Source organism: Salvelinus fontinalis, unplaced genomic scaffold (assembly GCF_029448725.1).
Source record: "Salvelinus fontinalis isolate EN_2023a unplaced genomic scaffold, ASM2944872v1 scaffold_0954, whole genome shotgun sequence".
In the NCBI taxonomy this organism is placed as follows: Eukaryota; Metazoa; Chordata; class Actinopteri; order Salmoniformes; family Salmonidae; genus Salvelinus; species Salvelinus fontinalis.
In genome coordinates, this window is record NW_026601163.1 from 48819 (window position 1) to 72098 (window position 23280).

Here is a 23280-nt window from a genome sequence, read left to right on the forward strand (position 1 = left end):
GCATGACACAAATAATTTTTCCAAAAATTGTTTACAGAAAGATTATTTCACTTATAACTCACAGTATCACAATTCCAGTGGGTCAGAAATGTACATACACTAAGTTGACTGTGCCTTTAAAGAGCTTGGAAAATTCCAGAAAATTATGTCATGGCTTTAGAAGCTTCTTACAGGCTAATTGACATAATTTGAGTCAATTTGAGGTGTACCTGTGAATGTATTTCAAGGCCTACCTTCAAACTCAGTACATTATTGCTTGACATCATGGGAAAATCAAAGAAATCAGACAAGACCTCAGAAAAAAAATGTAGACCTCCACAAGTCTGGTTCATCCTTGGGAGCAATTTCCAAATGCCCGAAGGTACCACATTCATCTGTACAAACAATAGTACGCAAGTATAAACACCATGGGACCACGCAGTGGTCATACCGCTCAGGAAAGAGATGCGTTCTGTCTCCTAGAGATGAAAGTACTGTGGTGCGAAAAGTGCAAAAATCCATCCCAGAACAACAGCAAAGGACCTTGTGAAGAAGGTGGAGGAAACAGGTACAAAAGTTTCTATATCCACAGTAAAACAAGTCCTGTATCGACATAACCTGAAAGGCCGCTCAGCAAGGAAGAAGCCACTGCTCCAAAACCACCATGGGGACAAAGACCGTATTCTTTGGAGAAATGTCCTCTGGTCTGATGAAACAAAAATAGAACTGTTTAGAGGAAAAAGGGGAAGGCTTGCAAGCTGAAGAACACCATCCCAACCGTGAAGCACGGGGGCTGCAGCGTCATGTTGTGGGGGTGCTTTGCTGCAGGAGGGACTGGTGCACTTCACAAAATAAATGACATCATGAGGAAGGAAAATTATGTGGATATATTGAAGCAACATCTCATGACCTCAGTCAGGAAGTTAAAGCTTGGTCGCAAATGGGTCTTCCAAATGGACAATGACCCCAAGCATACTTCCAAAATTGTGGCAAAATGGCTTAAGGACCACAAAGTCAAGGTATTGAAGTGGCCATCACAAAGCCCTGACCTCAATTCTATAGAAAATTTGTGGGCAGAACTGAAAAAGCATATGCGAGCAAGGAGGCCTACAAACCTGACTCAGTTACACCAGCTCTGCCAGGAGGAATGGGCCAAAATTCACCAAGGTTATTGTGGAAAACTTGTGGAAGGCTACCCAAAATGTTCGACCCAAGTTTTAAACAATTTAAAGGTAGTGCTAACAAATACTAATTGAGTGTATGTAACTTCTGACCCACTGGGAATGTGATAAAAGAAATAAAAGCTGAAATAAATCATTCTCTCTACTATTATTCTGACATTTCACATTCTTAAAATAACGTGGTGATCCTAACTGACCTAAGACGGGGAATATTTACTCTGATTAAATGTCAGGAATTGTGAAAAACTGAGTTTAAATGTATTTGGCTAAGGTGTATGTAAACTTCCGACTTCAACTGTATACGAACCGTTTGGTCTGAAAAACTTGACTGACAGTTCTTCACTAAATTACTTTAACTGAAAGTTAGTTACTTGAGTCCAGTTTATGTCAATCAATATCTAATCAAAAGCTGGTCCTCTGTTAACTGAATTATATTTGTCCTATTGCACATGATGGTCCTATACACATGTGTGAATTGTATATGTTTTTTTACCCAACTCCCCCTGAGACACTCAGAGAGACACCTATCAGAGAGGGAGGTCACAGCCAATGATCAACGACAACCCTGGAGCAACTAGGGTTAAGTGCCTTGCTCACTGCCACGTCAACAGATTTTTCCCCTTGTCAGCTCTGGGATTAGAACTAGCAACTTTTTTGGTTACTGGCCATACGCACTAACCGCTAGGCTGCTAGCCACCCTTGATAGCTTGTTGCTCAGCCTTAGTCATGACTCAGCACTGATTAACATCTGTCGTTAAGAGAGTTAGCATTGAATTGGTATCAACCACTACTACTAGTAAAAAGATACTAAAATTCCTAGAAGGCCAAGTGTGAGTTCAGTCCACTGATGTTCCAGTTAACCAAGGCGACAGACTGGAGGCAGGAGACAGACAGGAGGCAGACAGACTAACAGGCAGACAGACAGGAGGCAGACAGACTGGCAGGAGACAACGACAGACAGACTAACAGGCAGACAGACAGGACAGTGACAATAGACTGTATAAGTGAGTACAATGACTTAGTGAGTTCACAGTCAATTATTTTATGGTGGGAGACCATGGTTAACACCCAGGCTACACAAGTGTGTGTGTGTGTGTGTGTGCAGAAGAGGATTAACACCCAGGCTACAGTCTAATAAACAGTCATGTGTCTCGCTCTGATGATGTCATGACTGACCCCTATACGAGTATGGGGGGGGGGGGGGATGGGTTGAGAGAGAGAGGGGGGGGAAGAGAAAAAGAGAATACACTAAATCAAATCTAAGTTTATTGTGCATCGGAATGCTTGTGTTTCTATCTCCAACACTAGTGAGTAAGGAAATAAAGCATTCAAAAGCATTCAAAGATGATACAAAGGCCACAAAAAGATATTAAAAACATTGTTTGCTTTCACAGCAGTTTTATTAACACATCTGGAATGGTCTCTCCACGTTTCAGGTAGAAGTGTGTTTGGCAGTGGCGCCACCTAGTGGGCTTTCCTCTCACTACACAACGTACACAATAAGAGCTCTGAGTTGGTATAAATAAATTCACAGGTATTGTTTCAAAGGATTTAGACAACTGTCAGAGGTTAAAGGTCAACCTCTATTTGACCTTGAAGCTGATGACCTTGACATCTCCGTCAACCATGATGTGGTTGTACTTGCAGTCGCCAAGGCGATTGGGGAAGTCCATCATGTGACCGTCTGGCAGCTTGATGTAGAACTGCTCATTGGTGAAGTTGAGGATGAGCTGGACGGAGGGATGAGAGAGAGAGAGAGAGAGAGAGAGAGACAGAGGGACAGAGAGAGGGAGAGAGGAAGAGAGATAGAGAGGTAGAGAGGTAGAGAGAGAGAGAGAGAGAGAGAGAGAGAGAGCGAGAGAGAGAGAGAAAGAGAGAGAGACAGAGAGAGAGAGAGAGAGAGAGAGAGAGAGAGAGAGAGAGAGAGAGGAGAGAGGTAGAGAGAGAGAGGGAGAGGTAGAGGTAGAGAGGGAGAGGGAGAGGGAGAGAGATGTTTAGAATCTCATTTACCAGCCATGTGTCTTGTAGTCTGCAGTCTGTAGCAGTCAGGCACATGGGAGGATGGAATCCTTATAATGATCTACTGCTTCATTTCTGTAGACTTTATTTGAATGGCTCCTGGTTAATGACTTATTTATAATGATTCAATTCAACAGTTGGCGGGCTTACACTGGCTTCCTAGTGAGTCAAATCTATGAGCCATTGAGATTACTAAACTATAAAACTTGTATCTCCTCTATCAGATTTACTTTTACAATAGATGCAGTTATAATCGCTGGTGTAGACTAACTGTGGACTCCATAACTGTTACATATTATATTTTGCAGTTTGAGTCAACAGACTGTGTGACCAAACTGACATATGACCAAATGTTAAACTGGTGATTATTACCTTATATCTCACACACACACACACACACACACACACACACACACACACACACACACACACACACACACACACACACACACACACACACACACACACAAACACACACACACACACACACACACACACACACACACACACACACACACCTTGAACTGCTCTCCATCCTGGAAGGGGAAGTGGCCTTCCTGGAGTTCGTCTCCCCAGCTTCCTCCAGACAGAGAGTTACACACGATGTGTCCGTGGCTGAAACGAGGGTTGAAGTGGAGGGCGTAGTTGTCACTGTCGTGGCCGATGTTAATGGAGAAACTATGGGGGGGTAGAGATGGAGGAGGGGGGAGATTTAGAGAGAGGGAGAGATGGGGGGGGGAGATAAAATGAAACAGGAAATGAGATATGATAATTCAGCCCCAAAAATGTAACACAATAAGTTCTCCATGCTCGGGGTTTGTTTTTGCTTAGTCAAATTGAAATGAAACCATGTCAATAACCGTGACAACCTTCTTGTATGTATATTGTGGGCTGCAAAGGCCCCCAATGTGACATCCAGGGCTACAAACACCGAAAACAATAGTTGAAACCAATAGTTGAAACCAATAGTTGAAGCCAATAGTTGAAACCAATAGTGACTTGTACGTGCACTGTTTGCAGTGTTGTTGGTGGGCTGCGAAATACACCAAAAGTACAATCAGCTACAAGCACCAAAACATTCAATTGAAACCAAGAGTGTCAGGGTTCTGCTAAATCTTGGAAGTGGGCAGTGGGTGAGGCACCAGGAGTGTCTCTAGGACTAATGCTAGGGGAAACACTGTGTTGGGTTTGGGTTGAAAGGTGAAGTGTCAGGATCTTACTTAGAGGCTCCAGACTTGGCCTTCCCTGTGAACGTCATCTCCTGACCCTGCTTGAAGGACATGTTCTCCACACGGAACGTCTAGGAAGGAGATAGGAGAAATTAGACAACTAGGGGGTTAACAAATGGGATAAATACACAGTAATAAGCGTCTTACTGCACTGAGCTCATAGAAAACAGTTACCTTGCCAAATGAACAGTACAAATAGCAAAGACAGAGTAAATGAGAAGTGATGAAAATAAAACTCATTGGTCTGCAGAGTTTGGTTCCCATAACAGGGATAATGTTCATCTAGGCCCAGTTGACATGACGATGGAGTTGACATGACGATGGAGTTGACATGACGATGGAGTTGACATGACGATGGAGTTGACATGACGATGGAGTTGACATGACGATGGAGTTGACATGACGATGGAGTTGACATGACGATGGAGCTGACATGACGATGGAGCTGACATGACGATGGAGCTATGAACCTTTAGTTGATCATCCTTAAGTGTCAATGACATCAGTATGAACTTTGTATGACCTTTGTGTTTTTGTAAACGTTGTTATCCATAACTGTGGCGTGTACTGCCGCATAAACTTTACAGCTCAGGAGGCTGCTGAGGGGAGGACATCTCATCATTACGGCTGGAATGGAGTGAATGGAAAAGTATCAAACACGTGGAAACCCATGATGAGTTCCATACCACTCCATTCATTCAGCTCCAGTCATTACTGTAAGCCCGTCCTCCCCAATTAAGATGCCACCAGCCACCTGTGCTGTAAAGATTAGTATCAGCACGTCTGTGGTGCACGTGGAACCACGGTAACAGAACCCACGGTCAGGTTATCTGGTTCAGTGTTAATGATCAACCTTATTGGGGTAGTGAGTGAAAAACCCACGGGTAATAAAACCATATCCGTGTCCCAGATCTGTTTGTACTAGACGACTCCTATGGTCATTGTCACGCCATGTTTGCACAATCATATCTGGGATCATAAAATAGCGAACACAGGGTCATAAAAGCAGGGAAACAGGAACTAAACGTTGTTTGAATGCTGTTTGACCGTTGAGATGGTCAGGAAGTGGTCACAAGGAGACAGTAAAGTCATAAATGGTTTACAACACTGAGACTAAAAAAATAGAGGATGAAACTGGTGATTCGAAGACGAGGTAAGACCCTACCACACCCTCTGTCTGTACTACAATCTGTGGTGTGTGTGTGTGTGTGTGTGTGTGTGTGTGTGTGTGTGTGTGTGTGTGTGTGTGTGTGTGTGTGTGTGTGTGTGTGTGTGTGTGTGTGTGTGTGTGTGTGTGTGTGTGTGTGTGTGTGTGTGTGTGTGTGTGTGTGTGCGCGCGACACTGCATCGTCAATGATGCTATTGAGGTTCACATATTACCTCCCTTTAAACAATCATTGGTTGGATCTAATAAATGGTAGTCATTGTGTCCTCTGTATCAGTGGGTCAATGTCCCTGGTATCACATGACCCTATACCTGGGCCGCACCTTGGAACACTGCACCACCTGTCTCTGTATCTCAGATCAATTACGTTAATCATCAAACAGGTGGAGTCTCCAGTGAATTCTCAAAACCTCGTTGGGGATAGAATCCATTGACGTTGTACATTTCTTGTGGTTCAAAGCAACAAAGTTAGCCACATTTATATTGTGACACAGAATATTTCTAGACTGCTAATGTAGTGGAAACCTACAGGAGGGTAGTATTCCAGTAACAGGGTTGGAGTGAAAACCTACAGGAGGGTAGCTCTCCAGGAACAGGGTTGGAGTGAAAACCTACAGGATGGTATCTCTCCAGTAACAGGGTTGGAGTGAAAACCTACAGGAGGGTAGCTCTCCAGGAACAGGGTAACAGGGAAACCTACAGGAGGGTAGATCTCCAGGAACAGGGTTGGAGTGAAAACCTACAGGAGGGTAGCTCTCCAGGAACAGGGTAACAGGGAAACCTACAGGAGGGTAGATCTCCAGGAACAGGGTTGGAGTGAAAACCTACAGGATGGTATCTCTCCAGGAACAGGGTTGGAGTGAAATCCTACAGGAGGGTATCTCTCCAGGAACAGGGTTGGAGTGAAAACCTACAGGATGGTATCTCTCCAGGAACAGGGTTGGAGTGAAATCCTACAGGAGGGTATCTCTCCAGGAACAGGGTTGGAGTGAAATCCTACAGGAGGGTATCTCTCCAGGAACAGGGTTGGAGAGCCCTGATCTAAAGGCTGTAGAATATACAGGTGTCATCCTCTTACTTTTTACAACCCTGAATCCAACTAATCACAAGACTCTAACCACTCACAATAATTCAAAGTACATCAAGATAAGGAACACTAGTGCAAAAGACCACAAAGAACCACATATGGATTGTATGGACTGTCACTGTAGTAGAATAAATAATATTGGCAATGAAAGTCTTTTAATCCCAGACTCATATTAAATGCCAGTTGTCCCAAGGTTGTGTGTACTGTGATGATAATAATCATGAGAACACAGTATCAAAGCAAAACATCAGTTTCAGAAGCTGCACACAAACTTTACCCGCTAACTGTCCCTCTACCTTCTATTGATTTGCCTTTGATAGGGAGGTGTTTTAACAATGTATCTGACATGCTGTAGTGTGTAGATAGTTTGAAAGCAGAGACAGTTGATGAAAGAATAGTTCTGAATGAATTACAGTCATACATACCATCTTGGCGAACTTCTCAATTAAATCTCAGCAGAAAAAGCCTGTAAAGTGACAAAGTTTTCATTTTACAGTCTGGTATTGTAGAAAGGGAAGGGTTTAGAATTGTGTACTAGCCAATAAGAGATTGAGTTGTAAAAGTGGTGACCAATCAGGGCCAAGAATATCAGTAGCCTACATTTCTAACCAAGCAATAGAAGGAAGCAGTGAAGGCTACTGAGGGGAGGACAGCTCATAGTAATGGCTGGAATGGAGTCAATGGAATGGTATTAACCACATGGAAACCATTCCAGCCATTATTCCAGCCAATAACATGAGCCATCCTCCCTTTAGCAGCCTCCACTGGAAGAAAGTAAAATATATTTGGAGTGAGTTGCCAGAGAATGTACCAAATGGCACCATATTCCCTATATAGTGTACATGTTTTTATCAGGGCCATTTGAGCTCTGGTCAAAAATAGTGCACTATGTAGGGAAAATGGTGCCATCTGGGACATATTTCTCAACAAGGTGGAGGGCTCTATCGATTTGATTTCTTACCCTTTCTTTTTTATTTCTTTCTCGTGTCATTCTTCTCCGTTTCAGCCTGTAGTATGGTGTTTCTGAGTCTTACACAACAATACTGGACATTTTAGTAATTCATTTGATCCTTTCTAGTACAGACAATGTAGGTGTCCATCCACTGTATTTTGACCAATGAAACTGCGATCTAGTGGTAAATATAGTTACTACATACATTACTTACGTACAGTATTTTAATATGTTATTCAAATATTTGCTGCAAGGCGTTTCTATGATCGTGCACACACTATATTATGTGTGCATATGACACATTGGAAGAGAGTCAAAACTCTAAGAGAAAAATGTATTGATTTTCTGTTTCTGTGAAATAATTCCATTCTGTGTTGAACACCTGTCAACGTTCAAGAACCCAGGGTAGGAGGGTGGAGCTTTGAGTACTGTAGCCAATCCTGTTTCTGTATTTAATATAGGGGCGGGCCACACACAAATAGGCTACCTAAGGAAACCTTGTATGTGCACTACTACTTCTGGTATGATGAATGTATATGTTTACATAACATTACTAATACAACTTGAATTGCTAAGTAAGGGACGTTTTAGCCTAATTTAAACCGTACGCAGTTGCTGTACGAAATTGTTGCATGCATTGCATCATAATATGTTGGTGTCAGTAGCAAGCTTGGTTTGTGAGCTAACGTTAGCTTAGCTATGTTATGCTAGCAGTTTGCAATTTAATTACTTTTTTTCTGAAGGTTTGGGGAGATGGCGTCGTTGGCAGCAATAGACCCAGGGCTAAGCCCGGGGACATTACCGAAAGAGGAATCCGTAGTACCAGTTTCTATATTCGCACCGGACTGTGGGGATGACCTTTCAGGGGGAGAGTGCTTCGAAGACGGAGAGAATGTTAACGGCGAGTCCGAGGATCATTTAGACTTTACTAGCAAGGTAGGCCCTGCTCTCGACTCAGCTAAAGCTAGCTACATGGCATATGTATTCGTGGATTTCAATTTTACATCAGCTTTAACAAAAATATGTTGCTATTTTTATGAAAGTGACACTTTTTATAATAGCATTTCATTTGGTTCAAGTATGACCGGACACGTATTTTTTCAGGTGACCAGTACCTACCAAAACATGCAATGGTGAATGAATGACACGTATATATGTGCCACTCTGTGTAGACACTACAGTTGGCGAAACAACCAAAGATGATTTGACCAGATTTAGGCCTGGACAACTCCAGTCCTCGGGGCCTGATTTGGTGTCACACTTTTCCCCCATCCCTAGCAAACACAGCTGATTTAAACTAATTGCATTCTAAACTGAAGACCACTATTAGTTGATTATTGGAGTCAGGTGTGTTAGTTGGGGCAAAACTGACACTAATCCGGCCTGAAACCTAGATCTATCTTGCAAATGTAATTTATTTCAAATAAGAAAGTATGGATTAAATATCAATATGTTCATAATTGCATGAATCACCATGCATGTGCACATTTACAACATGGTCAGGCTTGCCAGAAGCTAGGCTACGTCATTGTAACGTCAACAAACGACCCAGGCCTAGCTTCTAGTTGCTTCCTTCCTAGCTTCTAATTGCTTCAATATTTGCATGCTGTCTGTCTGGCCGTTCTTACTTTGTTTTGTTAGTGTTATTCTGTCCTCTACTGGACATGAACTGAAATGTTACGTTTTTTTATTTACGTTGTAAATTTAGATGCATCACCAAGTCCAGTTTACAATAAAATGTTATTGTAAACACATGTATCTAAGTTTCTTTCAATTATCAAACAACCCCAAAAAATATACATTTTCTCTCTTTCCTAGCTGACTCTGGTCAGCCCCACAGGAGAACAGTATGACTCGTTACTACGGCAACTCCGAGAGAGGATGGATGAAGGATGTGGGGAGACCATTTATGTTGTGGGAGTGGGCTCAGGTGAGAACGGACAACCTACTTTCCTACCTTATTTTCGGTCCATATACCTAAACCACACAACAGAACCCATGGTGCTCATGTGTAAATAATCTCCAATAAGAACCCAGATCTACGGTGACCCCCTTACAGAACACAGACCTGATATCCCAGATCAGTTGTGCTTTTTGTCAGTTGTTTAAACACAAACAGATCTGGGATCAGTCAGGCTAGTGTCAACCCCCAAAGCTGGGCACAGTGTGCAGGTTGACTAGGCTACTCGTATTGCCTGGGGTTATTTGGCATGCAAAATTACTTGTAGATCAATGACTCAAGAGTTTGACTTACATGCAGTTCAACACTGAAAGAGAGGGTGCATCAGTCGTCACAATATAAGAGGTATTTTCGGATGGTAGAAAGAATGTATTATAAGCAAAAAAATGTTTTAATGGCTTTCTTGACTGATGCATGCTACATTGTCCGTGGAGTGAGGCACTTGTATCTTAAGCATCGGTTCCCGATTCAAATGTTTATCGGTGTATGTAACATCCTTAGCCAGTTACGTCTGAGATACACTAGCTAACTTGTTTATCCTGATTTAACCCTTAATGGTCAGGTGGCAAAACGACAAGCCTCCACCTTCTCAGCTTCTACTCTATTGTTCCTATAATTTGCCCAAACTTTATTGGAACTACTATAGCTACATTAATTGATGTAAACTGGAAATGCAGTCAAGTACCCTGTAATTAAAGCCTTATGTCTGGGTAAAGCCACACGCATGGGTGTTCTCAGGGTACTGGGCAGTATGGTTAGTGTGTGGCTTTCTATCTCCTTACATCCACCCTCCCTCTCTCCCGCTTATTCCCCCCCCCCCCCCCATTTCTTAATCAGACGGAGGTGACTATGGTCTGGACAAGGGGGACATGGAGGCGTCAGTGGCCACAGTTCAATCCCTGTGTGAGCAGATAGAGGCAGACATGATCCTGCTGAGAGAACGTAGCGACGCAGGGGGGAAAGTACGAGACTACCTCATCCGCCGACGGGTCGGAGAGGAGGACTTCCTGGAAGTGCGGTGAGGAGGGCGGGGGATTACAAGACTACCTCATCCGTCAAGAGAGGGAGAATGGGATGCCGGGGAGGGGGGAGAGAGGCAGAGAGAGAGAGATTGACAAATGTATTATTAGGTCTTCTCAGAGGGAGAAGTTGGTTTGTTTTCAGGATCAGTGTGCTGCAACATTTGGTGGTGCACATAACAGCTCTCTGTCCTCTAACTTCACTCTCCCCTTCCCATACAGGGTGGCGGTGGTGGGTAACGTGGATGCCGGTAAGAGCACCCTGCTGGGGGTGTTGACCCACGGGGAGCTGGACAACGGCAGGGGGTTCGCCAGGCAGAAACTCTTCCGACACAAACACGAGATGGAGAGCGGCAGGACCAGCAGTGTTGGGAACGACATCCTGGGCTTTGACCAGGAGGGACATGTAAGATAATGACTTGGGGTTGACTTGTCACTAAGGACATTTAAGTTAGGGATGACATAGGTAGGAGATGGAGAGTGACAGGACCAGCAGTATTCAAAACATTCAAAACTCCGCCAGGACAGCGGAGTCAATCACCACCTTCCGGAGACACCTTAAACCCCACCTCTTCAAGGAATACCTAGGATAGGATAAAGCAATCCTTCTGCCCCCCCCCCCCCTTCAAAGATTTAGATGCACTATTGTAAAGTGGCTGTTCCACTGGATGTCATTAGGTGAATGCACCAATTTGTAAGTCGCTCTGGATAAGAGCGTCTGCTAAATGACTTAAATGTAATGTAAATGTATAAACAAAGCTGACTTAGAGCCTGGTACATTTTGACCCTAGCGTGTTGTCCAGCACTCTGATTTAAACCAACCTCTCTCTGCTCCTAGGTGGTGAATAAGCCAGACAATCACGGGGGCAGTCTGGACTGGACAAAGATCTGTGAGAGGTCCTCTAAGGTCATCACCTTTATAGATCTGGCCGGCCACGAGAAGTACCTGAAAACCACTGTGTTTGGAATGACCGGACACCTACCAGACTTCTGTATGCTCATGGTGAGAGATGGGGGTAGTGTGTTTTGTGTTTTTGCTCACACATGGTCAGTTATCACCACAGACATTTACTGTGTCAGTGACTTTGCTCATCCTCTTTCTCTCGCTCATCTCTCTCCTTCCTTTCCTCTATCTCTCTCTTTCCTTTCCTCTCTCTCTCTCTAGGTGGGCAGTAATGCAGGTATTGTAGGGATGACCAAGGAGCATCTAGGTTTGGCTCTAGCCCTGAATGTACCAGTCTTTGTAGTGGTCACCAAGATCGACATGTGTCCAGCCAACATCCTAGCAGGTGAGAGATGGACTGTGGAACATGGACCAGTTCAAATCATTAAAACATGATGATCACAGTGAAAAGTAACACTTTTTTTTTCATTGGAAAAATCCAGTTAGTTCCTCCCCGTTAGTCTGTTTGGTTTTTTATTTTATTTATTTTATTTCACCTTTATTTAACCAGGTAGGCTAGTTGAGAACAAGTTCTCATTTGCAACTGCGACCTGGCCAAGATAAAGCATAGCAGTGTGAACAGACAACAACACAGAGTTACACATGGAGTAAACAATAGACAAGTCAATAACATGGTAGAAAAAAGAGAATCTATATACAATGTGTGCAAAAGGCATGAGGTAGGCAATAAATCGAATAATTACAATTAATTAATTAATTAATAATTACAATTAATTACAATTTAGCAGATAACAAATGAACACACACAATGTGTGTTAATAATTGCGTGTGTATTTTCCAGAGACACTGCATCTGTTACAGAGGTTACTGAAGTCCCCAGGATGTAGAAAGATCCCTGTACTGGTTCAAAACAAAGATGACGTTATCGTCACTGCATCCAACTTCAGCTCAGAGAGGTAAATACCAGTGAATTAACAGCTTCCTTGTGGTGGTTTTGGTCCTTTTTCTCATTTCATCTGAACAGTTTGCCACCTGTGTAAGATGGCGCCGACAGGCATGGTAGCTCTGCTTCTAGCTCCTAAGCAAATTTGCAGTATTTTTGTTGGTGTGTGTGTTTTATTTCTTACATTATTGGCCCAGAACATTTTTTGTGTTATTACATACAGCCGGAAAACTTTTGGATATCAGAGCGGCGGTAACTCACCAGCGACACACACATAAATAAGACTTTTCTGAATTGCATCCTTTGTTTGCAACCCCCAAGGCATCCCAGAGGCTGCTCCAAAACACCACCGGGCAGAAGAGGTGTTTGGAGTGGACTTCTATATTCCGACTCGGGAGGCGTGCACACCATCCACCGATTCAGAGTATATTACTCGCTAATGTTCAGTCCCTGGACAATAAAGTAGATGAGCTCAGGGACTGTATATTACTCGCTAATGTTCAGTCCCTGGACAATAAAGTAGATGAGCTCAGGGACTGTATATTACTCGCTAATGTTCAGTCCCTGGACAATAAAGTAGATGAGCTCAGGGACTGTATATTACTCGCTAATGTTCAGTCCCTGGACAATAAAGTAGATGAGCTCAGGGACTGTATATTACCCGCTAATGTTCAGTCCCTGGACAATAAAGTAGATGAGCTCAGGGACGGTAACATACTCTGTTTCACAGAATCATGGCTCTCCAGATATACTGTCCCTGTCCATACAGCCAGCTGGGTTCTCAGCACATCACGCAGACGGGAATAAGGAACTCTCCTGGAAGAAGAAAGGCGGAGGTGTGTGTTTCATGAGGAGGAGGTGAGGGCCCTGGTGGAGTGGTGCTAGGGAAATCACCTCAACAAAACAAAGGAGCTGATCGTGGTCTTCAGGAGACGGGGAGCACACCTCCCATCCACATCAACAGGAACGCAGTGGAGAAGGTGAAAAGCTCTCCCTGCTCTCTGTCCTCGGTTCCTCAGCGTACTCATCACTGACAATCTGAAATGGTCCACCCACACAGACAGTGTGGTGAAGGCAGCGCAACAGCGCCTCTTCAACCTTAGGAGGCTGAAGAAATTTGGCTTGTCCCCTAAGAACCTCACAGCTGCACTGCTCGCAACCGCAGAGCTCTCCATAGGGTGGTGCGGTCTGCCCAACGCATCACTGGGGAACCACTGCCTGCTCTCAGGACACCTACAGCCCCCGATGTCACAGGAAGGCCAAAAAGATCTTCAAGGACATCAACCATCCGAGCCACGGCCTATTCACCCAGCTACCATCCAGAAGGCGAGGTCCGTACAGGTGCATCAAAGCTGGGACCGAGAAGCTGTTTTTCAGTCTTTATCTCAAGACCATCAGTCTGTTAAATAGCCATTACTAGCTGGCCTCCACCCAGTGCACTGCTCTGAACTTAGTCACTGTCACAAGCTGGCTACCACCTGGTTACTCAACCCTGCACCTTAGAGGAAGCTAGGAACACAAGCATTTCACTACACCCGCAATGACATCTGCTCATTTTTTGTGTGTGACCAATAACATTTGAATTGATTTATGGGTAACGTATGTCGCCTTAATCCTCCACTCTTTCCCTCTGTCTTTCTTCCTTTCTTTTCTCCCTCCTCCCTTCTCTGTGTGTCTCTCCCTAGGATGTGTCCAATCTTCCAGGTCTCCAATGTAACAGGAGAGAACATGGATCTTCTGAAGATGTTCCTCAACCTACTGTCTTCTAAAACCTCCTATAAAGAAGACGAGCCTGCCGAGTTCCAGATCGATGACACCTACTCAGTACCGGTTTGTACACACCACACACACAACCATCAGCACCACACACACTAATCAGTTAACAAGCTGTGTTGTATTGACGTCTCCTGTCTCTCCTCAGGGTGTGGGCACCGTAGTATCCGGCACTACGTTACGTGGATTGATACGACTGAATGATACGCTGCTGCTCGGCCCAGACCCCCTGGGCAGTTTCCTCTCTATCGCTGTCAAATCTATCCACCGCAAGAGGATGCCTGTCAAAGAGGTCCGGGGGGGACAGACCGCCTCCTTTGCACTCAAAAAGGTGTGTGTTTATGCATCTGATTCTAAGGCTACAACCACACAGATGAAATCATACATGCATTCGTAAATTCTGTTTTTGTGTGTCAAAATTTCAGCCCAAGTCAGCAACTTTCGAATAAGTTGCATATGAAATGTAAAAAGATGGGCAATTTATTTTCTTCAGAAAATTCTCTGTCCATAATCCATCAATGGATGACTCCCATTGGAAAAAAACATCCTCAATCAGCACATTTCTGACACAATGTCTGTCCTAATGTTTCTCTCTCCTCTCCCCCCCCGGCCCCTTTTTCACCCCTCCCTCTTTCTTCTCCAGATCAAGCGTTCCTCCATCAGGAAGGGGATGGTGATGATCTCTCCCAGACTAACACCTCAGGCTACCTGGGAGTTTATGGCTGAGATACTGGTCCTGCACCACCCCACCACCATATCACCACGATACCAGGCTATGGGTGAGCGGCTTTCAAACGTTTGGGTGTGTTCATGATTGCTTGTGGCGATGCTCAATTTAGCATTAACGTTTCAGCCATATTCATATTAGGTCTTTGTCTCTCCTACACTCACACAAAATTGAGACGAAGCGACACGTTCACAGTTGCTATGCCACTGGTATGTCAATTGTTATTTTTCTGACTTTCTCTCCCTCAGTGCACTGTGGCAGCATCAGACAGACAGCCACCATTCTGACCATGAACAGAGACTGTCTACGTACCGGGGACAAGGCCTCAGTCCACTTCAGATTCATCAAGACCCCTGAGTACCTCCACACAGACCAGAGACTGGTGTTCAGAGAGGGACGGACCAAGGCTGTGGGCACCATCACCAAGGTATGGGGTTATAACTTGTTGTGAAGGGTAATGAATGGTCATAAATTTATAAAAGGTCATGGAGCATTAAACCCCCTTAGAGAAACATTTCACAATGTTACAGTAACTCACTGTCTCTTCACCAGCGTTGCCATGTGTGTGTGTGTGGTCAAGTGTTATAATGGGTTATGAAGGGCTTCTACCTTTTTCTAAAGGGTCCCAGACTACCTCCTAACTCACTCCACCTATACGTGTCTCTCCAGCTGCTCCAGTCAGTCACCAAGGCCCAGCAGGCCAAGATGCAGTCCACTAAGAAGGGCACCACGTCAGCCAATGAGGAGGCAGGATCTGCACCGCGGCCCGACAGCCCCAACGCAGGACAGGTACCGGTGAGCTACCGGGGTAGGGAGGGGCTTAGACTGAACAACTGGTGAAGGGACTACCCTGCGTTCATAACCAAGTGGGAAGGTGGTATTTACCACATACGACTGGGAAAAATCCACTTGAACACCCCTCCTACTGGTAATTACTAGTGGGAAACTCCTCTATCATCCCTGAACTCTGACATCTCCCACATGCTGACCTCTGATGTCACCTACGTAGGTAATTACATCTAACAGCATTTTTGGCAGTTAAATGCAACAACAAAACTTTATTTATAAAAAATGTATCTATCAATGTTTTTTTAATACGACTTGGTTTACAAGCAAGATTATGGTTGATGCAGCTTGTTGGCCGTTAGCCAATCAGCTTTTCTCAACGATTTCAAAGCACGTGAATGCATCCAACTGGTATTTACGACTTCACAACTGGTAATTAACACCTTACCACTTGGTTATGAACGCAGCATTAGACATGGAGGGGATTAGAACACTTGGGTACAGCCACAACACAGGACAGCTACTGCTGAGCTACCGGGAGGCAGAGGCTGAGAACGAACATCTGGAGGAGGGAGGGGCTTAGAACGAACATCTGGAGGAGGGAGGGGCTTAGAACAAACATCTGGAGGAGGGAGGGGCTTAGAACAAACATCTGGAGGAGGGAGGGGCTTAGAACAAACATCTGGAGGAGGGAGGGGCTTAGAACAAACATCTGGAGGAGGGAGGGGCTTAGAACGAACATCTGGAGGAGGGAGGGGCTTAGAACGAACATCTGGAGGAGGGAGGGGCTTAGAACGAACATCTGGAGGAGGGAGGGGCTTAGAACAAACATCTGGAGGAGGGAGGGGCTTAGAACAAACATCTGGAGGAGGGAGGGGCTTAGAACAAACATCTGGAGGAGGGAGGGGCTTAGAACAAACATCTGGAGGAGGGAGGGGCTTAGAACAAACATCTGGAGGAGGGAGGGGCTTAGAACAAACATCTGGAGGAGGGAGGGGCTTAGAACAAACATCTGGAGGAGGGAGGGGCTTAGAACAAACATCTGGAGGAGGGAGGGGCTTAGAACAAACATCTGGAGGAGGGAGGGGCTTAGAACAAACATCTGGAGGAGGGAGGGGCTTAGAACAAACATCTGGAGGAGGGAGGGGCTTAGAACAAACATCTGGAGGAGGGAGGGGCTTAGAACAAACATCTGGAGGAGGGAGGGGCTTAGAACAAACATCTGGAGGAGGGAGGGGCTTAGAACAAACATCTGGAGGAGGGAGGGGCTTAGAACAAACATCTGGAGGAGGGAGGGGCTTAGAACAAACATCTGGAGGAGGGAGGGGCTTAGAACAAACATCTGGAGGAGGGAGGGGCTTAGAACAAACATCTGGAGGAGGGAGGGGCTTAGAACAAACATCTGGAGGAGGGAGGGGCTTAGAACACTTGGGTACAGCCACAACACAGGACAGCTACTGCTGAGCTACAGGAGGCAGAGTCTGAGAACGAACACCTGGAGGGGATTAGGTAGAGGGAGGGTCTTGGACAGAGATGTAATGAGTAGAGCTGACATGATTCCCAATTCTACATGCCAGACAATCATCTGTTCTACACAAAATATTTCTAAGGGAGGGTTTAGAGAACATCCTGGAGTAAGAGGTCAAATAATGACTAGAAGAGCAGGAGGAAAGTTCAACTCTCTGCCCTGCTGCATTGTATGCTTTCATGTCTTTAGTGTTGAGTGACTGAATGGTGTGTGTACAGACCTGCCAACATACAGCATTTTGCATACCTGCTATGCAATTCTCTGTCCATGTTCAAGATCCGAGTTAATAGTACGCAGAAATGAATGGGGTCTATTTTATTTATTTTAATGATTATTATTCTTTTAAATAAAAAAATACACTGCTCAAACAAAAAAAAGGGAACACTTAAACAACACAATGTAACTCCAAGTCAATCACACTTCTGTGAAATCAAACTGTCCACTTAGGAAGCAACACTGATTGACAATGAATTTCACATGCTGTTGTGCAAATGGAATAGACAAAATGTGGAAATTATAGGCAATTAGTAAGACACCCCCAAAAAAGGAATGGTTCAGCAGGTGGTGACCACACACCACTTCTCAGTTCCTATGCTTCCTGGCTGATGTTTTGGTCACTTTTGAATGCTGGCGGTGCTTTCACTCTAGTGGTAGCATGAAACGGAGTCTACAACCCACACAAGTGGCTCAGGTAGTGCAGTTCATCCAGGATGGCACATCAATGCGAGCTGTGGCAAGAAGGTTTGCTGTGTCTGTCAGCGTAGTGTCCAGAGCATGGAGGTGCTACCAGGAGACAGGCCAGTACATCAGGAGATGTGGAGGAGGCCGTAGGAGGACAACAACCCAGCAGCAGGACCGCTACCTCCGCCTTTGTGCAAGGAGGTGCACTGCCAGAGCCCTGCAAAATGACCTCCAGCAGGCCACAAATGTGCATGTGTCAGCATATGGTCTCAAAAGGGGTCTGAGGATCTCATCTCGGTACCTAATGGCAGTCAGGCTACCTCTGGAGAGCACATGGAGGGCTGTGCGGCCCCACAAAGAAATGCCACCCCACACCATGACTGACCCACCGCCAAACGGGTCATGCTGGAGGATGTTGCAGGCAGCAGAACGTTCTCCACGGCGTCTCCAGACTCTGTCACATGTGCTCATGTGCTCAGTGTGAACCTGCTTTCATCTGTGAAGAGCACAGGGCGCCAGTGGCGAATTTGCCAATCTTGGTGTTCTCTGGCAAATGCCAAACGTCCTGCACGGTGTTGGGCTGTAAGCACAACCCCCACCTGTGGACGTCGGGCCCTCATACCACCCTCATGGAGTCAGTTTCTGCCCGTTTGAGCAGACACATGCACATTTGTGGCCTGCTGGAGGTCATTTTACATGGCTCTGGCAGTGCACCTCCTTGCACAAAGGCGGAGGTAGCGCTCCTGCTGCTGGGTTGTTGCCCTCCTACGGCCTCCTCCACGTCTCCTGATGTACTGGCCTGTCTCCTGTTAGCTCCTCCATGCTCTGGACACTACGCTGACAGACACAGCAAACCTTTTTGCCACAGCTCGCATTGATGTGCCATCCTGGATGAACTGCACTACCTGAGCCACTTGTGTGGGTTGTAGACTCGATCTCATGCTACCACTAGAGTGAGAGCACCGCCAGCATTCAAAAGTGACCAAAACATCAGCCAGGAAGCATAGGAACTGAGAAGTGGTGTGTGGTCACCACCTGCAGAACCATTCCTTTTTTGGGGGTGTCTTACTAATTGCCTATAATTTCCACATTTTGTCTATTCCATTTGCACAACAGCATGTGAAATTTATTGTCAATCAGTGTTGCTTCCTAAGTGGACAGTTTGATTTAACAGAAGTGTGATTGACTTGGAGTTACATTGTGTTGTTTAAGATTTCCCTTTATTTTTTTGAGCAGTGTACATCCACTGAGTGAATCTAACATCCCGATTCTCGAGTTGCACCACACAGACATGTACGGAATTTGTGTCCACGGACATGGAGATTAATACATCATTGGACGTACAGTTGAAGTCAGAAGTTTACATACACTTAGGTTGGCGTCATTATCTTGTTTTTCAACCACTCCACAAATTCCTTGTTGACTAAGTATAGCTTTGGCAAGTCGGTTAGGACATCTACTTTGTGCATGACACAAGTCATTTTTCCAACAATTGTTTACAGACAGATTATTTCACTTACAATTAATTATATCACAATTCCAGTGGGTCAGAAATTTGGCGCGCGCGTATGGTACTGTAAAATATGGCGCGTGCGCGTGTATGGTACTGTGAAAGTTGGACAGGGTTGGCATGTGTGTGTCGTACCAGCAGCTTTCTTCTCTTTTCCAATATGCTAATCTCTCTTCCGATGCCCCTCCATCTCGTTTCACTCTTTCTTTATCCTGCGCTTTTATGATTGTTCATCACCCTGTCTTTCACAATCCCTCTTTTCAAAATGTCCTCCCTTTCCTTGACCCTCACACGCGTCTGCCAATATCCCTCTCTTCCGCTCTCAATTTTCATTCCACTTACATCTCTTTTCCTCATCCCACTTTCGTTCACTCCTCTCCTCCATTATCGTCGAACCCATCACTCGTTCCTTTCATCTTTCCTGACCTCTGTCCATTAAACTTGTCTCACCGTCCCCTCAACACTTCCCCCACCCGTCACACTTTCGTTCTCCTCTCTCTCCCTCGTCTGTCTTGTTGGCTGTCTGCGTCAGACAGTGGGGGAGGAGGAGACGCTATGTAAAGACGGAAACAAAGAGAATCAGGTAAACGGAACGAGGGAAGGAAACACCAGTGCCATTTGTCTTAAAGAAGTACTGCCATGACTTCCATTTATCCCAACACTAAAGAGTGTTTTCCTGTGCAAGCCTGCACTTTGACTTCTAAAAGTACTAAAAAGGTTATTTACTTGAATGAAAACATTAAAATGACATTTAGGCCTGAACTAATGCTGTGTAATAAAAAACAAGAAATAGAATTTTCAATGAGAATTTGTCTTCTCAATTATTTTTTAAAGTTAGAGGTGGTCGTATATTGTGTGGCTTAACATTTAATAACACTTGTTCTGTTGTGACTGTTCTCCTCCAGCCCAAGTCAGGAGGTGGAGGCAGGAGGAGAGGTGGTCAGAGACACCGAGGAAAAGCCCTGAACAGCACAGCATCACCAACATCACAACAACACACACCAGCTGCAGCAGGAGTGGGCACCACTGCCTAACCCCCCCCACCATCTCCTCTCCTTCCTCTCTCTATACTCTCTTCTGCATCCTGCATCCTATCTTCTCTCTCTATCCCCTCCTCTACATCCCGTTTTGTAATCATTCTTATTCCAATTGGCGGAGAAGGAATGAATGTAGCAAAGAAAAGGAGGACGAGAAGTGAAACATGCATTAATCCTAAATGATACAGCTTAACATGTACATCCTAGCTAGATCACCATTACAGAGTAGTTATAGAACACCGTTAAATGTCACTATGGCAACTAACGACTGAACTGGCTCCTGGAATATAGCAGAAAGAAACAGTTTATTCAATATAACAGACACGGTGTAGTAATAGAAACAAAGTTTAGATTTATTCCAGATTCATTATGTAGGCAGGGAAGACATGGTGTTCAGGTACAGAGACCTAACTGTTGTCTTAAGGGGTCGTCATACAGTCTAAAAATAACTGACTCAACATTCAATCTAACGGGAAATAAATGGTGTAGTTCAGGGTTTAGATGAAGTCTAACAGAACGGACCTGGCATAGGAGTCATAAGGTTTAGATTTATTTATACAGGAAAGGAATAGTGTACTCCACAAGGTTTCCACTCAATCTAATAGAACAGGATAGGCGTAGTTCAGACACGGGATAGCCCTACCTAACCAACCCCAAGGACAATGTCCACTAGGCTCATACACTGCCATCTGACTATACATAAAACAGTGGTTCTCAAACATTTGGATCAGGACTCACTCTAGGTCATGTTTTGTTCTATTTTTGCCCTGGCTCTATTTTAATAGGAAAAACAACTAATTTGGGCCTTGGAAAACCTGGTATACAGAACCAATCATTTTAGATATGTGTGCCTTTTTTATGTCTGCCCAAAAAAAGCATTGAGTAGAAACTATGAAAGCTGTGGATTTTGGTCTTGGAGAAATTAAGTGAGCTACATTGTTCAAATGGTGCAAAGTTCGTTCAAAGTTCTGTTCATCTTATGCAGTCAGGAATGTTGACGCGTACTGAAAGACAGCCAGCATATCTGTTCTGTAATTAATTTCAATAGATTTTGGAATCGTTGCTCAGCTACCCTTGTAGCGTGTTCTGTGTTGGATTATTTATCTGGCTTTCATAGATGAAAGGGTTTGGAAAATCCAAGAAGGCTAATACGGCTTAAAAGTATTTCAGGAGGATTTAGAAGTTTTCCATGTTATCCTCAATACCCTCTCAAGGACATTGTTTGAGCCCAAAAACGCAGGCGGAATAGTAGTTTTAAGATTTGTTGTTTTATTCAGTTTCTAGTCATGCACACCTATACGAGTTGTTGGTGGAACTAGGGTTTTTGGGATTGAAGATTTAGGTTAATCCATTTCCATACTTGATATGATTCAAATAAAAAAAATTCTAAGCTTTGAAATGTTTTTATCAGGTGATGTGAGCATTTTTATTTTGGGTTTGTATTGGGACAGGTTTCAGTGGTGGAAGGCTTGAATTGGTTGTTACCACCAGGTAGAAGTTATACTTTAGTACAGATCTACGATCAGTTTATCCAGCCACATATGTATGTCCTGATGTATTAGAGGAGGGAACAACTGACCTTAGATCAGGTCTAAAGGTAACCTAATTTTATTTCTTCTCTGCTTTTATGATGGATGTTGATCTCAGTACATTCAACAACCTTAAAAATGTTTTTTTTTAGCTAATATTAGTGTATACATTTATTTTTATTTTTGAATGGACTGAGCAACACATTTTTGTGGCTGCATCTTATGTACAAAATGGAATGTTGCGCTGAAAGAAAAAGAAAGCTGTTTAACTTAAAACACAGTGGTGCCAGTTTGTTGTAAATCCTTTTAAATAAAGCTCTTTCAGAGTATCAACATGTTGTGTGGTCATATTTTGTCAATACTGCACCTTCCAGGGAGTGTGTATCACCTGGCTGCCAGCACTTCTATCAGGGGCCATTTCACATGCCGATGCTAGTGCTGATCTAGGATCAGGTCTCTCCATTACCATGTAATCTTAATGATTGTGCTATAAAATTCAAACAGATCCTAGATCAGCACTCTCACTCTAAGCTGTATGAATCCGGGTAGTGGTCTATGCTGAGGCCTTATCTGGGTAGTGGTCTATGCTGAGGCCTTATCCGGGTAGTGGTCTATGCTGAGGCCTTATCCGGGTAGTGGTCTATGCTGAGGCCTTATTCGGGTAGTGGTCTATGCTGAGGCCTTATCCGGGTAGTGGTCTATGCTGAGGCCTTATCCGGGTAGTGGTCTATGCTGAGGCCTTATCCGGGTCGTGGTCTATGCTGAGGCCTTATCCGGGTAGTGGTCTATGCTGAGGCCTTATCCGGGTAGTGGTCTATGCTGAGGCCTTATCTGGGTAGTGGTCTATGCTGAGGCCTTATTCGGGTAGTGGTCTATGCTGAGGCCTTATCCGGGTAGTGGTCTATGCTGAGGCCTTATCCGGGTAGTGGTCTATGCTGAGGCCTTGTCCGGGTAGTGGTCTATGCTGAGGCCTTGTCCGGGTAGTGGTCTATGCTGAGGCCTTGTCCGGATAGTGGTCTATGCTGAGGCCTTGTCCGGGTAGTGGTCTATGCTGAGGCCTTGTCCGGGTAGTGGTCTATGCTGAGGCCTTATCCGGGTAGTGGTCTATGCTGAGGCCTTGTCCGGGTAGTGGTCTATGCTGAGGCCTTATCCGGGTAGTGGTCTATGCTGAGGCCTTGTCCGGGTAGTGGTCTATGCTGAGGCCTTGTCCGGGTAGTGGTCTATGCTGAGGCCTTATCCGGGTAGTGGTCTATGCTGAGGCCTTATCCGGG

The 23280-nt window shown here is 44.7% G+C and overlaps 2 protein-coding genes across 8 annotated transcripts; one reads left to right on the forward strand and one right to left on the reverse strand.

Annotated features, from left to right (window-relative positions):
• Positions 1-2527: 2527 nt before the first annotated feature.
• Positions 2528-7189, reverse strand: LOC129847812 (galectin-2-like). The gene is made up of 4 exons (XM_055915501.1): positions 7086-7189; positions 4400-4479; positions 3698-3857; positions 2528-2890 (listed from the first exon to the last, which is right to left on the reverse strand). Exons 1-4 carry the CDS (start codon positions 7086-7088, stop codon positions 2744-2746), a joined length of 390 nt encoding a protein of 129 aa, XP_055771476.1. The 5' UTR covers positions 7089-7189; the 3' UTR covers positions 2528-2743.
• Positions 7190-8034: 845 nt separating this feature from the next.
• Positions 8035-22342, forward strand: LOC129847810 (GTP-binding protein 1-like). 7 transcript variants are annotated; one of them, XM_055915492.1, is made up of 15 exons: positions 8035-8133; positions 8356-8548; positions 9431-9542; positions 10410-10590; positions 10814-10997; positions 11430-11594; positions 11757-11880; positions 12337-12451; positions 14124-14268; positions 14360-14542; positions 14855-14990; positions 15187-15365; positions 15608-15733; positions 19976-20026; positions 20349-22342. In XM_055915492.1, exons 2-15 carry the CDS (start codon positions 8366-8368, stop codon positions 20475-20477), a joined length of 2013 nt encoding a protein of 670 aa, XP_055771467.1. In that variant the 5' UTR covers positions 8035-8133; positions 8356-8365; the 3' UTR covers positions 20478-22342. The 7 variants fall into 7 exon arrangements, with proteins under 7 accessions (XP_055771467.1, XP_055771472.1, XP_055771469.1 ...); XM_055915497.1 differs by having other exon boundaries at positions 19980-20026; XM_055915494.1 differs by having other exon boundaries at positions 15608-15727.
• Positions 22343-23280: the final 938 nt, after the last annotated feature.

What these genes read in the sequence shown, in the direction of transcription:
- LOC129847812 (XM_055915501.1), bottom strand. An exon ending in GCCAAGTCTGGAGCCTCTAA is followed by an intron (nt 3,858 to 4,399) that starts GTAAGATCCTGA and finishes ACCCCCCCATAG; the next exon opens with TTTCTCCATTAACATCGGCC. An exon ending in AGGATGGAGAGCAGTTCAAG is followed by an intron (nt 2,891 to 3,697) that starts GTGTGTGTGTGT and finishes CCCTCCGTCCAG; the next exon opens with CTCATCCTCAACTTCACCAA.
- LOC129847810 (XM_055915492.1), top strand. Translation starts at nt 8,366, where the DNA reads ATGGCGTCGTTGGCAGCAATAGACCCAGGGCTAAGCCCGGGGACATTA. An exon ending in GAGGACTTCCTGGAAGTGCG is followed by an intron (nt 10,591 to 10,813) that starts GTGAGGAGGGCG and finishes CTTCCCATACAG; the next exon opens with GGTGGCGGTGGTGGGTAACG. An exon ending in GCTTTGACCAGGAGGGACAT is followed by an intron (nt 10,998 to 11,429) that starts GTAAGATAATGA and finishes CTCTGCTCCTAG; the next exon opens with GTGGTGAATAAGCCAGACAA.